At 43.5% G+C, this 17,118-nt stretch overlaps 1 protein-coding gene across 2 annotated transcripts in view; it reads right to left on the reverse strand.

Annotated features, from left to right (window-relative positions):
* The window catches only part of LOC135389101 (multiple C2 and transmembrane domain-containing protein 1-like), an 84,055-nt gene that overhangs the window by 60,690 nt on the left and 6,247 nt on the right, over positions 1–17,118 (reverse strand). The window contains exon 1 of one of the 2 annotated variants that reach the window (XM_064619075.1): positions 16,924–17,067. The exons of the other annotated variant lie outside the window; for it this stretch is intronic. Coding sequence (XP_064475145.1) covers positions 16,924–16,933 — 10 coding nt within the window. The 5' untranslated portion in view covers positions 16,934–17,067. Of the gene's footprint in view, positions 1–16,923; positions 17,068–17,118 lie in introns of those variants that run through there. 2 annotated transcript variants of the gene reach the window in all.

A 17,118-nucleotide genomic window follows, 5' to 3' on the forward strand; every position in this document is an offset into this window, starting at 1 on the left:
GCTCTCGATAGTTTTAGAAATGATGTCCAGCATGCTGACTGGAGTCCTGTACTTACGAAGCTGCGCGTAAACGCTGCTTATGATGAGTTTCTTTATAAATTCAAATGTATCTACGACGCACATTTTCCTCTTAAAACTTACAAAGTGAAACGGCGCATTCGCAAGCCGTGGGTCACCGATGAGCTTCTAAAGCTGATATCGGAGAAGAACAATCTATACCACTCGTTTATCAAATCTCGCGACCCAAACATACTTAAACAATATAAAATATACCGCAACTATGTATCCAAGCAGGTCAAATGCGCAAAGGTTGCTTATTTCAGTAAGCTTTTTGGTGATGTTAGAAGTTCTGCGGCAACATGGAAGGCGCTGAGAAACGTCACAAAAACTGATCAGCGCGAGATTACTGACATGAAGATCAATGATGTAGTGATAACTGGTAACGATCTGTGCGAAAAATTCAACACCCATTTTGTAAACATTGCTAGCCGAAGCGCGATTCAACCTGGCGATATCACGGACGCTTGTAGAACATTGTCTACTTTCGTCTCTGATTCGATTTTTTTTGCACCGGTTACCGAAAACGAGGTGCATACAATTTTTATGAACATTAAAAATAGTAAAGCATGCGACTGTGATAATATACAAATAAGACCTGTCAAGTACGTTATCGACCTGTTGACCCCAGTATTGACGCATATATATAATCTTTCGTTGATATCTGGAATCTATCCAGATAAAATGAAAGTTGCCAAGGTTATTGTTTTGCGCAAATCCGGAAACACTAACGACCTTGGCAACTACAGGCCCATATCTATTCTTCCCACTTTTTCGAAAGGACTCGAAAAAATTATACATGCCCGATTAACAAATTTTTTCTCATTGCACACAGTGATAACAAGTTCACAGTTTGGTTTTCGTAAAAACCATTCTACAGAAACAGCTCTGCTTTCCCAAAAGGAACTAATCATCGGTAACCTGGAAGACAAACTATACACACTAGGAATATATATAGACTTTACAAAGGCCTTTGACCTCCTTGATCGTTCAATATTGCTTCATAAACTACAATACTGTGGTATTCGTGGAGTACCATTATCACTCTTGGAATCTTACCTATGTAATAGGTACCAATATGTATGGAATAATAATTTCCGTTCAGGTCTACTTCCCACTATTTCCGGTGTACCCCAAGGGAGCATCTTAGGTCCATTACTTTTTAACATTTACATAAATGACATTGTAAACACAACTCTAGTAGCTAAATTTTTCATCTACGCTGATGATACTAGTGTATTTGTTTCTGGTAGCACGATTAGTGACACTGTAACGCATGCAAACATGGCTCTTTCTGCGATCGGGACATGGTCAGAGCATAATAGAATATTTATTAACATAAACAAAACTAAGGCAGTGCTATATAGGACACGTAATAAACCTGTATCCATTCCCTTTAACATCATGTTAGGTAACCAGTCCATTGAAATTGTAAGGTCGATTAAAATCCTAGGGGTTCTATTTTCAGATAATCTGACTTGGGATTGTCACTTGACGTATCTTCACAACAAAATTGCGAAAGCCATTGGCATCCTGTCTACTTACCGTTACGCATTCCCGAACTTCGTAAAGGTTATTCTTTACAATACATTAATACGGTCCCACCTTACCTATTGTCACCTCGTGTGGGGTACGACATCTAAGACTAACATTACTAAACTTTATCTATTACAAAAAAGGGCAGTAAGATTGATTGCAGGCGTTCCTTTTCATCATCACACAGCAAATCTTTTTGATGGCCTAAAAATTATGAAGGTACAAAATATTTACGATTTCCTCCTGCTAAAAACATACCTTAAGGCTGTCAAATATAACAATACGTTAATCTTGTCAATATGCAATCTACAACGTCAAATAGTTAGCAAAACACGTCAGGATCTATTTTGGGAAGTCCCAAGGACGCGAACAATATGCGGAGATCAGTCGCTACCCCATAACATCGCCAAGCTGTTGAATTCTTATTTAAAGAAGGGAATTAATCTTAACTCCATGTCGGCTGTTGCACTACGGGCCATGTTTATGCTCTAGTGTTATGTTCATTGTTCTAGTTAATGATGTCTCTTATTTTGCTTTTTTTTTTCTATTATGATGTCGTATATATGTATTTATTCCGTTTCCTTGCTACACTATATTATTTTTCACGACTAATATTGATGTTCACAATTAGTATATTCCGCTTGCTGTTGCTGCACTAAATCAGGGGGATGCGCCCTCGTCAAACAGCATGATGCTGTTTTTTGGCCACCCCTATGTAACTCTGACTTGTATTGAAATAAAGATGAATTGAATTGAAAATTGAATTGAATGACATAGGACCCGACGAGAGGATTCACTCGGCTATGCCGCTGGTTCTAGTCCATTGGAATGTCATCAACGACTGAGCACGATATCAAAAGATGTATCCACGGTCATTTGTTGGTCGCTCGTAATATATGCTACTGTTTAAATTACATGTTTCCCGCTCAGCTCGTCCGTGTCTTAGAGGTCACCTTGCCTTTCCTTCTTCTTCTCCTCAAGAAAACAGTTTACGACGATCGTAAAACATCGCGGTTAACGAGGGCGTGGGTATTCTGCTCTATAAGCCAAGGCCGCAAGGCGCAAACGACGAATACAGGACACTATAGCGATTTTCGTATAAGGCTCCCTCGAGCCCGTCTTCCTGTGACTCTGATAAGGACAGGAGATGTCGAGGTTTTCCTTTTTTTTTTTTTTTTTTTCGCACGTTAGGTGGAACAGCCCGTATCATGTAATCAAACAGATTACGAATGAAGATTACAAAATTCGTTCATATTTTGAAAAATCCTGCAAGATTTTATTCCATTCAAACGCACATCCGGTACACCGGTACTGATTCGGTTTTCCACATGAAATCACCGTTTGTCAAACTTAGTTCTATCCGCAAATATCCTACATGATGTTGTCGCAATGTCCTGTAACAAGAGAAGCCGCATTACTTTTCGTGCCTGCACAGCTTATATATAAGTATATATTTATATTTCTTTTAACGAGCCGCTTCGTGAGACCACTAGCTAAAGGGCTATCACTGTCATTTGTCACATCTTAATCTGGCTTCTACATAAGACATAACGCATTTCCTGCGGGTTATTCATCAATAAGGTAGCCTTATCAGAGGAAGCGCAACGACAATGAGAAATAGTCATCGAGGCAAGTGTGAGGTTATATTTGTTCCTTCGGATACTTGGAAAACGTCTCGATAGAATCTTTTCTTGCGTGAATTCAAAAGGACGCGTCAAATGGATACTTTAGGCTGTCCTCTTTTTATCGGTTCGTGCTTTGTGTCGAGTCGATAAAACCGATCCAGTATATTTTTATGCCAAATCGGTAAAGATAATAATGCTGAGAAGGAGTGTGAGGTTTTCTCAAAATTCTCTTCAGCAAGAACCCCACGGCGTGGCTCAGCTGTGGTGGCTTTGAATCCTACCACCAATCCTGCCTCCGGTGCTCTTCCGGTATGCTTTCTGCACATTTCCCCCTGAAATTGGTCATCTACAAATTCCAATCGCCCATTTACAAAGACCCGGGTGTACTGTCAGAAAAGGGACCAGTTAGATGCTTGTTTCTTTTTTGTTTTCTTTCAGCTGGACTGCTGTCACAGCCCGTACCAAGTGAAATTCCTCACACAAGACACTATTCTGAGCCCAAGGACGATGCCCGGATGCACCGGATGTGACCCAAGAACATTCCAAAACTTGCCCTATTGACAACCGCGAGATTGCGTGCCCTCATCAATAGACGACTTGAGAAAACCCCAGAGAGCTTAGCGCCCCTTTGAACCATGGGGACTCGCTGATAACAAAGGAGGAGAATGTTTCGGTTCCTTCTCTCTCGGCTGATTGTTCACGAAGAGTCAAGGTCAGCGAAAACGAAACGTGAAGTCCACTAATCTCCCAGGATGCAACGTGAACGCAAGGAGCACTGGGATTTTCTGAAATCGTCTATTGTGACATTGTGATACCGCTTGACAACATTTAAAGGACCTCTTTTAACTTTCAAAGTACGCGTGAGGCGGTATCGTGACATCTACTACACCATTGGGGATCTTGAGTACGTACCTCTCACAGAAAAAAGGAAAAAAAAATCATCGGGTCTAGTCATTTTTGCGAGTAATTAATTGGTTTCGGATTACATATTTTCCTCGCGTAGGAGCGCAAAAAGAAGCCCTTTCACAGCGCTCTCCGCCTCGGAATTACGTGTTTTTCCGCATGTTTGGCAACAGGGTGTGCTTATAGAAGTAACCGACACTGTCACATCGGACTTGGATGACTTCGAGCAAACATTGCGTCCCGCGATGGATGTACTTAAACGCGACGCACGGGCTTTGATAATTGATTACTGCGTGGATACTAACAGTGATGCAGAGTTCACGATTTCTGTGCAGTATTCAGCCCGGCACATTCACCCATGCGATGCGCGTGATACATCAGACATTTTCCAAATTACACTCATTTTCAAGGGTGCGCGTTACACATCGATGCGTGTTATATACCGAAAAAGACTGCGTCATAAACACATTTCTAATTAATGTTCACCAGCTCCCGTGGTCCACGCCGAGACTGGGAGGTGACATGGGTTTGAATCCTGTCATCGGCTGTGCTCGCTAAGGTTTTCCCTGGGTTTTCCGAAGACTTCCCAGACGAATGTCGGCACGGTTCCCCTTGAAGTCGGCCCAGGACGCACACTAACCCTCCTGTCCCCCACTCCTTTCTGCTGTTCTCTCTCCATCTGTCTACATCTGTATGCCGCTTATAGCCACAGTTGCTTCGCGGCGCTAACGCGGAATTAAAAAAATTAATGTTCCTCTTTTATTCGTTTCTTTACACGTAAGGTAAGTCATTTAATGTTCCTATATACTTCTGTTATTTGCACCTCATTTATCTTGTACTTATACGTGTTTGTATATGTCCGTGATTCACTGGAACATAATATGGAAAGAACAGAGTGTTATCAAATGATGTGGCATCAATTACATGTGTGCTCATAGTGCGACACCTAGGCTACAACTCTTCGCAGCTGAAGCCCCCTGTCATTGTAGCACCTTCTACAAGATAGGTGCGCCTAATGTTGAACGCATATGAGTATTGTCTGGTGTGACGCTGACCTACGTACGGATTCGTTTTATAGCGAATACACCCGAATAGTCCCCCTTATAGCCACACTAATATAGCGGCAACACTCGAATAGTCCCCCTTATAGCCTCATTAATATTGTGGCAACACCCGAATAGTCCCCCTTATAGCCTCATTAATATTGTGGCGACACCCGAATAGTCCCCCTTATAGCCACACTTATATAGCGGCAACACCCGAATAGTCCCCATTATTGCCTCATTAATATTGTGGCAACACCCAAATAGTCCCCGTTATAGCCTCACTTATATAGCGACAACACCCGAATAGTCCCCCTTATAGCCACTCTTATAATAGCGGCTACACCCGAATAGCCCCCCTTATAATAGCGACAACACCCGAATAGTCCCCCTTATAGCCACACTTATAATAGCGACTACACCCGAATAGTCCCCCTCATAGCCACACTTATATAGCGGCAAAACACCCGAATGTACGAGCGGCGCCTGTTTGCCTCGGATTAGTGAACGGTATCTAATCCGAAAAACGGACAAGTGTGTGCGGCGCTGGGGGATCTTGGCAAATATTGTGGGAGCCTGCTCGGTCGTTATTTCTGCCCATGTCGTGTGTTTCGCCAATTTTCTTCCTTCCGCATGGTTGTTTTTTGATGGTATCCGTCGAGAAATGAATGATCGCGTGCAGAGGCGTCGTTTGCACACCGTGCGTCCCGCTATCGAGCCAAGTTCGCCTTCTGTGAAGGCGGAAATGCGATTATTATTGATGGCACTGTTGCGTCCAACATGGGAACCACTTGGTATTCTCACTGCAATGTTTATGAGTTCCGCCGTTTCACTAACAATTTACGCAATATAGTATCCGGAAGAGTCACTATCGCTCGACTTATACTGAAAAACAAATCGTCCGCTCGTTGAAAAACAGATAAGTCCTTCTCGTACGGCAGCTACCCTAGACCAATGACCAGCTTCACCTTCGTATTTCTTCCGATATATATTTTAAATTGTTTCCATAATACTTTCTGGATATAAAACAAAAATACGTAGCTCAGGGCCGGTGAAAGGCCCTTCCGCGTGGCAGCAGCGCGTCATTTTCCCACGCTCGCTCCCAAGTTCGGTCAATATGCAGAGTCGTGTAAAAGAGTCCCGTAATGGAGCATATGAATACATCCGGCTTTACGCGGGATCGAGACAAAGGCGTTTTGTTGGGCAGCAGGTTTTGTCCCGGAGCAAAAGCCGGAAGCTACTCCCACTGACGCGACGGCAGCGTGTCCACTAGCTAGAAATTTCATCCCATTATAAATAATGTGCCGCACATATTGGGCGATGCGTGACAAGGCAGATATTAATGCGTTAGCATTAGCACGTGAGTGCTGAGCACGCCGCGTGAGAGAGGAGAGGGCAGTGGAGAGTTGAGAGTAAGGAAAAGTAGGTCACGGAGCGGCAGCGGTCTTGGCGGCGCGCCAGGTACGGGGGCGAGTCTGAGCTTGCGGGTGTGCAAGGCACGTATGGGCTGAATTCAAGTACACAATGGAGTGTGAATCGAGTACGAGTGCCGGGCCAAGTAGGCGCCAAAAGACGACGGATTCTGGGGGAAGGTGACGAGCTGCCGAAACCGAGGAACAACGCAAGTAATGTCAGGCAGCGGATGCCGCTGCTCGTCGCCGAAAGCGGGCGAACGAGACGGACGAGGAGAGAAAGCGAGAAAGCAGTGTTTCAAAATACGCCGCCGGCGTGGAAGAAGGCTTGCGCCGCTGTTGTGGCTGTGTAGTTAGCAACAGTTAGTGATAGTTAGGGGTGGATAGTGGTAGTGGGTAGGTGGGCTGAACGCTAACGCATTTCCGCCACATTAAGTACAGTAATCGTCCTTCATTTTTTGTATACTCACTGTCACATTAAAGAAGCAGTGAAAGCCAGTTTTTTTCGGTTTTTGCTGCTGCGGACTCTGGCTCTCGGGCAAGAAGAACGATCGTAGCTGACCCCTAGCGCGTGAGAGAGGTTTTTCATCCCTCTAGACACCACCGCCTTCAGCGATCGTCTAAGTAAATGAGCCACGTTGACGTCACTTGGCCACGTACAGTGAAATAGACGTGAAAATGACGTCACAACAAGTTCTATACCGTGCTATTCTTCAAATCAATATTCCTAGCAGGGATAAATATGAGCTTTTCTCCTAGCTTATTACCTGGACTTCCCCATTCTGTCACTAAAGAGACAAAACTAGTTATGAATAACTCTCTTCTCTGCGACTGAAAAGAAAACGTCACGCTACCGTAACTCTTATTAGAAATCAAAACACGTCATTTCTTCTTTCGCCTCGAAGGTAGCTTCTCCGCAATCCCTCCGTGCTGTACAGGCGAAGCACGCTCTACAGGAAGCTGGCTTCTGTTTTCTTTCTTTCTTTCGTTCTCTCTAATTAAAGCTAATCCTTCTCGTAAAAAGCCCAAAATGATAGCTTGGCAAAAGCAAGAACACACGGAGGATGTGTGTCACGGTTGTGGTTTTCTCGAAGGAAGACCAACGTTGAAGAGTTTTTAGATCGGAAGGTGTTGACGTGATAAGCCGTTCTTCCTTTGACGTGGAGCTTGGATTTTACAGCACTGTTTATCGTTTTCGTACAATCTGTCTACCGCGCCTGTTCTAACGCGGTCTGTCTCTATCGCCGTTAATTGATTGATGTTATGAGGATGGTGATTAACAGGGCGTACATCTGTGCTCATGCCCATTACAAGATAAAGTGGCCACTGAGTTAATGATACTCACCAAAATAAAGTTGTTCTTTTCACAATATTTAACGGAGGGATAAACGCACTGTGGTCTTGCAAGTGGACTCACTATCATCGTTGAAGACCGTGCTTCATTCCGGTGGTGCCGTGCGAGAACAAAACAAAACTGCCAATGGGACGCAGTTGTCCTGGCAGGCACACAAAGCTGCACGTCCACGTCGCAGTGGTTACTTCATTTCGACAGTATTAGCCCATTGATTTCGCTGCTTAATTTGTCTCGCTATACAGGGTGTTTATTTTATCTTTTACAGAATCGTTATAAAAAAAGCTTCGAGAGCAGCACAGATTTCGTTTTTGCAGTTGGGTTATTATACGGCCAGGCTGACATCCTCTCGAAGAAAGTAATGAACTACAAGATGACTAAATTACCTAAAATTCATTAATGAGCTCTCGAATTACGGGATCTCGGGCAAAAAACGAAATAGCAGAATCAGAAACTACCCTCGCTGAAAGTCATTCCATGTCTATCGAGATCTTGAAACACGCACGGTGCGTTAAAATATCCATCCCCTAATTTTGATACGCAAATGAGCAAAAGCCGAAACCGCGGTGATCGGGAACGCGCACGGCACAGCGGTCATTTCACGTCAGAGGGCTACGTGATTTTGAGCGATGGAGATGATTGGAGCAGGTGCAAGTCTGCTGTATCAGATAAACCGCTTTCCGGCCTATAGAATACGGCGTATAGGTGAGACACTCTTGAGGCGCGCTTTTTTGGTTTCGCCTCATTTGCATACCGAAATTCAGGGGTGGATATTTCACGGCACGCGCTGTTTCCTGGATTTTTAAAAGATAGAATGGCTTTCAGCGAGGATTGTCTTCCGCTCTGCTATCTCGGTTTTGCTAAAAATTCTCTCATTAAAGAGTTTATGAATGGATTTCAGGTAATTGGTCATCTTGTAATTATGTACTCTCTTCTAGAGAATGTCGGTCTGGCCGAGCTCAACTGCAAAAACGACATATGTGCTGCTCTCGTAGCTTTTTTTAAAAATAAAAATTCTGTAAATGATAAAAATATGCACCCTGTATAAACTGTAGTCAGTGAGGGGTGCAGTAACATACAGCGCGAAGATGTAAAGAAGCGCGATAGCAACGCCTGATCCGCAACGCAGAACGCATAAAGTTTTCTAAAAGATCGTCCGCTGAAATTACGCAACAACAACAACAAAAAAAAAAAGAAGTTGTCTGCTAAACTAATACAGTTGCGAGTCACCGTGAAACCTGCATCCTGTACATCAAGAAGACATCAAGTACTCTTTTCGTATCTACGTGTTGTTTCCTTATCTTGCTTTTAGCGTCGCTTTGATCCTTTAGAGAAATTCGTCGACTATATTTACCGAACACAAACAACTATGCTCTTGACGCCAACGAATACGAGTGTCTCACTGCTATCGGCTGAATATACCTAGTGGAAGACAGCGCCCAATCTTGTTCGTGCGACACAAATAATTCTCCCTACTTTCTATTCGCCTATTTTCCCTAATTTCGCTAATTCTCCCTACTTTCTATTCTATTCTATTCGTCAACATTACAAAACATTTCCTTTGGGAAGCGCGCATTTCGTGAGAAAATTAGTTTGCGAGAGTTTGCTAAGCTGCAGTCATCCCCTCCGCTCCTTAAAGTGGAACTCATCGAATAATTTTGGTACATTTCGCAGGAACATAAGAAAGATGCGGACGGACTTCTGGGACGCTGCAGCATGCCGGTGGATAATGAGCGATCAAACAAGCGAGAGAATTTGACTGAGCTGTTGGGTGTCATTCAAAGACAGAGAAATAGCGACTCTTTCTTCACAGTTGTGTAGCTTCGAACAGACATGCTTGTAAGCTTGACCTTCTCGTTAGTTTGTTGTTGTTTTTTTATTAGTTTTTAGTATTTTTTTTAACTAGGCCCCTTACGTGTGGTGTCCGCATCTCGTTTATTTTGTGTTCAACTTGGACATTCGATATTTCGTATAATAATAATAATAATAATAATAATAATAATAACAACAACTTTATTGTACTAGTTTTATACATTTAAAAGAAAACAGGATGGCTTATGCCTTTTGGCATGTGGGCCGTCCTTGCTAGATGGCAGACAGTCACTGATACCAGTATTTACGCACTTACATAGTCTCGAAGAAAGAGAAAAAAGAAACAGAACAAGTAAGGAACAAAAGAAAGAACCCACTACAGGCTAGTTCCATCTCAAATCGAACAATCCGGTACACTTGATGTCTCGAATGAACGGGAAAAAAATATATGTTGAAGCCATCGGTGAGTTAGGAGAAATAAACGCTTTCCGAATTCTCTGCGCTGCGCGGTTCGGGAAGTAGGAGAGGAGGAAAAAACTGCCTCTCATAAGACGATGTCGTCGCGCGCGGGTTTGAGCGTTCGCTACAAGGCTATTTCTTGTCGCATTATAGAAATTTCTTGATCTGGCTTTAGACCACTTAGGGCACAATGGGATCCTGCGTTGGCAGTGCTGTCTCCGTTTTTGTTTTTATACAAAAAATATCAAAGTTGACTCAAAGTGCCGAAAAGCACCTTATTCACTGCAACTTTGCGGACGATGTACAAAACGGATAATATTGAGCTTTATGCCGTTTAATTTGTCATTCATGTGGCTATCCAGTGATGTATAATTTGTTGCTCTACTCTCTCAGGAACGTAAGCGATACCTCTTTCAGTACCACCATACCACCGAAAAATGACGAATTTCGGAAGCCTTTATCTAAAAAACCCCACCAAAAACTTGCCTCGAAAATTTTATATGTTGTAGGTAGTTCCTTAGACTATGCACAGAAGAAAAATCAAAAGTCGGACTTTATCGGTAGGCGCACTGTGAATTTTTTGCCAGCCCTATGCGCAGAGCGCATTCAAGCCTTGGCACCGAGTCCCGCGTGTTGCAAAATCGAATTTTCCAAAGGGACTTTCAACTTCTGTCTTCACATAAAAAGTAAATGCTATCATTTGAAACCGCTCTGAGCGCTTGCGTTCATAATAGTGTTGTAATCGCTGAATGTAGATTGTGGAGCAACCATATGTGCTCACATTTTTTGCGGGATGACACACATGCATTGCAAGTGCTGGGAGCCCGTCAAGAACAGAATGCTTTAGAATACTTTTGCGTCTTTATAAGAGGTATATTTGTCCACGGTGATCATATCGAAGCATATTTACAGTACACAGAATAACAAGAACTTAACAGCGAAGAAGACAAGGTGACGAAGGTAAGAAGGTAACGTAAGTTATGCAGAGCATTCTGGGTGGATGAGAGTGCTCGTGTCATGAACTGCTCCAGGCCGTTGTGGAAGCCACTTTCCTTAATGTTACTTTTGATGGCAGGTTCTTGTTAGATTTTCTTTCAAATGTGGGCAACATTGCTGCGTGTTGTGATTCAGCCACCTTTGCTGTGAAGTACTTGAAGCAGCTTCTGCATAGCTGACCCACTTCTGTTACGCCTTCGGCTTGATCTGCTGGAACCACAGTCTTTATGACAGCTACGCCGATGTTCGAAGCAAAGCGAAAATCCTTTGTCTATAGCACTTTTTTCTTGTGTATGAGGCGGTAGTCAGCGAAATCCACGCGATCAGCACTGTAAAACGAAGAGGTCATTGAGGTAGGTGTGATACCAGGACGACACACTACAGTAATGCAGATGTCGTCGCACACTCTGTATAAGGGCACTCCATGCACTTCTGTAGTCGAGAAGTGAGTGAAGCGTCTTCTGTGTGTATAGGCGAAACTTTGCGCAAGGTGTCTTCAGGGAGTAAATGCGATCAGGACCTTCCCATGGTCGCAGCATGTCGAACCGAATGACATATTGGACAGCGGCGCCGGTCGGGCTGTTTCGGCAAGGTTCACAAAAGGCACCATGAATTAGCCTTGAGTGTGTCCGTATGACACTACAACATTTTTCTTCAGTGCAATTTCCCCCCTCCGAGGTCATGAGGCCGTAGGAAAGGAAATGTTTCAAAGAATACTGGAAGTCACTGCGTCCCTCCTGCCATAATGCGTACAGTAAATATGCTTGTTTTGAATAACCCTGAACAGATATGCCTCTTACAAAGATGTAAAATCATTATGTTCTTCCCTTGCTCCCAGCACTTGCAATACATGTGTGACATCCCGCAAAAAATGCGAGCACATCTGGTTGCTCCACAATCTAGATTCAGCGATTACACCATTGTTATGAACGCAAACGCTCAGAACCTTGAAAAGGAAACCTTGAAACCTCAGAATGGTTTCAAATGACAGCAATTACTTTTTATATGAAGACAGAAGTTGAAAGTCCCTTTGGAAAATTCGATTTTGCAACACGCGGGACACGGTGCCTCCGCTTGAATGCGCTCCGCGTATAGGGCTGGCAAAAAATTCAAAATGCGCCTACCGATCAAGTCCGAATTTTGATTTTGCTTCTGTGCATAGTCTAAGTAGCTACCTACAACATATAAAATTTTCGAGGAAAGTTTTTGGTGGGGTTTTTTAGATAAAGGCTTCCGAAATTCGTCATTTTTCGGTGGTATGGTGCTACTAAAAGAGGTATCGCTTACATTCCTTACAGAGTAGAGCAACAAATGATACATCATTCGATAGCCCTATGAATGACAAAGTAAACGGTATAAAGCTCAGTCTTATCCGTTTTGTACATCGTCCGCAAAGCTGCAGTGAATATGGTGTTTTTCGGCACTTTGAGTCAACTTTGATATTTTTTTGCAGACAAACAAAAACCGGTACAGCACTGCCAACGAAGGATCCTATTGTGTCCTAAGTGGTCCAAAGCCAGATCAAGAAATTACTATAATGCGAGAAGAAATGGCCTTGTAGCGAACGCTCAAACCCACTCGCGACGACGTCGCCTTATGAGAGGCAGTTTTTTCCTCCTCTCCTATTTCTCGAACCGCGCAGCGCAGAGAATTCGGAAAGCGTTTATTTCTCCTAACTTACCGATGGCTTCAACATATATTTTTTTGCCGTTCATTCGAGGCATCAAGTGTACCGGATTGTTCGATTTGAGATGGAACTAGCCTACAGTAATAATATGTGTAACGAGGATCGATACAAATAATGCCGATACGCAGTCAGAATTCAATACAATACAAGTTTAATAATTCAATACAAGACGGAAAATGCAGCGTGCATGTGTTATGAGTGGCATGCCCATACTCTTCAACCTTTCAGAAACAACCATTTTCTGATTAGTTTCGTCGCATCACGTTCTTTTCTTTTTTTGGTAAGTACGAACCTACGTACTGCATTAAACATACATACAACATACTGCATATCCCAACACATACGTAAATACGCAACGAAGCGTTCCGCTTTTAAGTACGCGCGTTTTATAGCGGCTACTTCGCATAAAATATGGAGTTCTACTACGTCGCTTTATCACACCCGATAAACAACAAATGCAGAGTCCACTGCGCAGTGCCCGGAACGAAACTTTGGCAACGGTAAACCGAGCGCTCCTTAGCTGAGATGAAGCGTCTTTATCGAGAGGTGGCGAGCAGAAAAAGGTACAGAGGAGAAACGAGACTCCTTTTCGTGGTGAATCACATCGTTAGAAATTGCAGTCATGGGGAGTGTCATATGGAAGAAAGAGAAACATACCCTTCCTGCGGGGGAATTGCGCTACTTCGAGATATAAGGGCAACTGCTTATCGTTACTGCCCAAACGATGCGCCGTTAACTGTGTGCACTGTAAGAGGAAAATCCGTAATTTTACTGCACAAGTGACTGCCAACTCTTTTGCCGGCATATGTGATGCTGCACATAATCCGTTTGGAGTGCGCACTGCACAGTTCCAGACTGGGCATTCTCAGTTTAATATTCCGTTAACGTAAATGTCATTCTGTGAGCTGTGAGAGGTGAAGTGCGCACTCCAAACGCACTTTTTTTGCAATAACAGGTTACGGCACATATGCCGGCAACAGAGATAGCAGTCACTTGTGAGTAAAATTACTCTTTTTTTTTTAAGATTGTGATACACTCTTAGAAATGAACTTCACCGCATAGCACGCTCTTAGCCAACCATTATCTCGAATGATACCGTTATCTGGCCTGATTTGTTGAAAACGGGAGGCGTACGCGTTTTTTGTGACAATTATGAAGAGCATAAGTGTCATAAAAAAGGCGTACGCCTCCCGTTTTGAACAAATCATGACGCAGAATGATATCATTGGAGATTATGGTTGGCCGGGAGCGTGCTATGCGGTGAAGTTCATTTCTAAGAGTGTACACTGTTAAAACAGAACTTCACCACATAGCACGCTCCTAGCCAACCATTATCTCGAATGATACCGTTATCTGCCCTGATTTGTTGAAAACGGGAGGCGTACGCGTTTTTTGTGACAATTATGAAGAGCATAAGTGTCATAAAAAAGGCGTACGCCTCCCGTTTTGAACAAATCATGACGCAGAATGATATCATTGGAGATTATGGTTGGCCGGGAGCGTGCTATGCGGTGAAGTTCATTTCTAAGAGTGTACACTGTTAAAACAGAACTTCACCACATAGCACGCTCCTAGCCAACCATTATCTCGAATGATACCGTTATCTGGCCTGATTTGTTGAAAACGGGAGGCGTACGCGTTTTTTTGTGACAATTATGAAGAGCGTAAGTGTCATAAAAAAGGCGTACGCCTCCTGTTTTGAACAAATCATGACGCAGAATCATATCATTCGAGATTATGGTTGGCTGGGAGCGTGCTATGCGGTGAAGTTCATTTCTAATAGTGTACACTGTTAAAACAGAACTTCACCACATAGCATGCTCCTAACCAACCACCATACCGAATTATATCATTCCCATTATATCATTCATGATTTGTTCAAAAAAGGGGGAAGCGCCTATCTGGGACAAGATAATCTGTCCCAGATAGGCGCCTCCTCTCATTTTTAACAAATCAATGCACAGAATGATATCATTCGGAATGATGGTTTTCTAGGAGTGTGCTATGCGGTGAAGTTCTGTTTTAACAGTGTAGGTTACGGCACATAGTATGCCGGCAACAGAGATAGCAGTCACTCGTGAGTAAGATTACGCTTTTTTTTTTTCTTTTACATTGCGATAGGTTCGCAATAAATCCTACCATAACTCTCCTTAGCTACCTAACCTTCCTTTCTCTCTCTCCCGTCGTTGTACACTCTTAGAAATGAACTTCACCGCATAGCACTCTCTTAGCCAACCATCATCTCGAATGATATCCTTATCTGCCCTGATTTGTTGAAAACGCAAGGCGTACGCCTTTGTGTGACAATTATGAACAGCATAAGTGTCACAAAAAAGGCGTACGCCTCACGTTTCCAACAAATCAGGGCAGATAACGATATCATTCGAGATGATGGTTGGCTAAGAGAGTGCTATGCGGTGAAGTTCATTTTTAAGAGTGTATACTATAACACTACCACTGGCATACAAAACACGTCCGCGTTCTCTTCTTCGTGCACATGGTCTGGTGCGACACCGAGTGACGAATACATTATTCACTTTAAGCCGGCGCATGGCCCCCCTATATATATTTCACACCTAAGCGAGCGGATATTTCTTTCGTATATATCGTCCAAAGGAGCCCTTTGTTCGTATACTTACGCGAGGATCTGCTGACGTGTTCACGCGAAGCTTAGCATGGAAAGCAAACGCGCACGGTTCACATTCTCGAGAATGTGCAACTCTTTCATTTCTCTAAATCTTCGAAGCACTGCACGAAAAACATGCCTTCATTTGTGTCCGACTTCTCCGACATGAGTACAAATTCAGGGAGGGAAAGCCGGGTGTTATTGTTTATCCTATAATTTAGGGGGATTCTGTGCGTAATACGAAGCACAAGAATGTTGACGCCCTTTATAAGCGCATCATTCAGCGTTACACTTAAGTATACAAAAACAATGAGACAGTGTTTTAGAACTGGCCTCAGTTGTTTACTTTGTTGGGGAAATAAAATGTATCGATAAATTAAGGCTGTATGAAGTAGAGGGCTAAAACTGTTTTCGTGACACAACTTGTACTAAATTCGGACGCATTATCTGAATAAAGTGAACCTTTTTGGTCAACGTACATGGCACCAGACAACACCTACAGTAGGCATACATGAAACAATACGTGTGTACTGGCTCACTGCTGCGAGTTATGAAACTGACGGTGCGATTAGTTTCGAAATATTCAGGCGCATGCCGAAGGTGCGGCTGACTACACTGGTTTTCTGCATTTTCGTACGCCAGAGGTGCAAACTTACCATGTGACTTCGAAAAAAAAAAAGCGGGGGGAGGGGTGGGGTGGGGAGTTAACCTGCCTAATGCACACTGGAATGCAAACATAGTACTTTGGAAGGTCAGCACCCTACTATTCAATAATATATCCTCTAGTTCCTTATTCCCTCTCGATAACAAACGTCTCCGCACGAAAAAAAAAAAATAGTCCACATACTGACAAGTATTTATGCACGGTGCCTTCTGCATCACTCCTGGATTCGGATATAGTTTAATTTGTAGCGATACACGAGTCCATGTAACTCCGATGCAGTGAACCGATGTCAATGGGACCGTTTGCTATACTGGCGCACGATCCGCATAAAAAAATCCCTTGGCGCGACGGACTTCAAGCGCGTATTCCGCATGCACATACAGCGAACCCCTTTTAAAAAGGCCAATGCAGTGCGAAAAATATGTGTATCGATTACGAAGGACGGAGACCTAAAACTCTACCGTCACTTTCCGCTTTTCTTTTTGGGAAGCACTATTAAAACCATGCGTGTGCGGAAAACCTTTGATAAACTGCTCTGACGCATCGTATTTACTTAGTAAATGTGCCAAAAAGTCTAATATCGCACAATAGCGTTGATAAGGGGTTAACGGATGCGAGCGAAACGAAGCTGCAGGAACGCTATACGTGCAGCGAGGTCACAGGTTACGTCAAATAGTGACCAATCGCTACGCGGAGTCGCCAGCAGACGACGTGAAACTCATCTGTGACTTGACAAAGTGTCGTCTGCTTACCAGCCTCCATGTGGCTCTACCAGTTCAAGCCGGCCGCCCGCTTCAGTCCGTTGGTAGCAAGTATCCGAAAGCGGTGCTTGTGAATGTCAAATGCGCCGGGTATGTTGAAGCCATACTTCCTCGAGAACCACTGACAACACTGACCGCGCCGTGAATGCGTTTCCACCGTCGGCCGCTAGCTGGCGCCATGGGGAA

The sequence above is a fragment of the Ornithodoros turicata genome, chromosome 3 (assembly GCF_037126465.1).
Source record: "Ornithodoros turicata isolate Travis chromosome 3, ASM3712646v1, whole genome shotgun sequence".
Taxonomy (NCBI): domain Eukaryota; kingdom Metazoa; phylum Arthropoda; class Arachnida; order Ixodida; family Argasidae; genus Ornithodoros; species Ornithodoros turicata.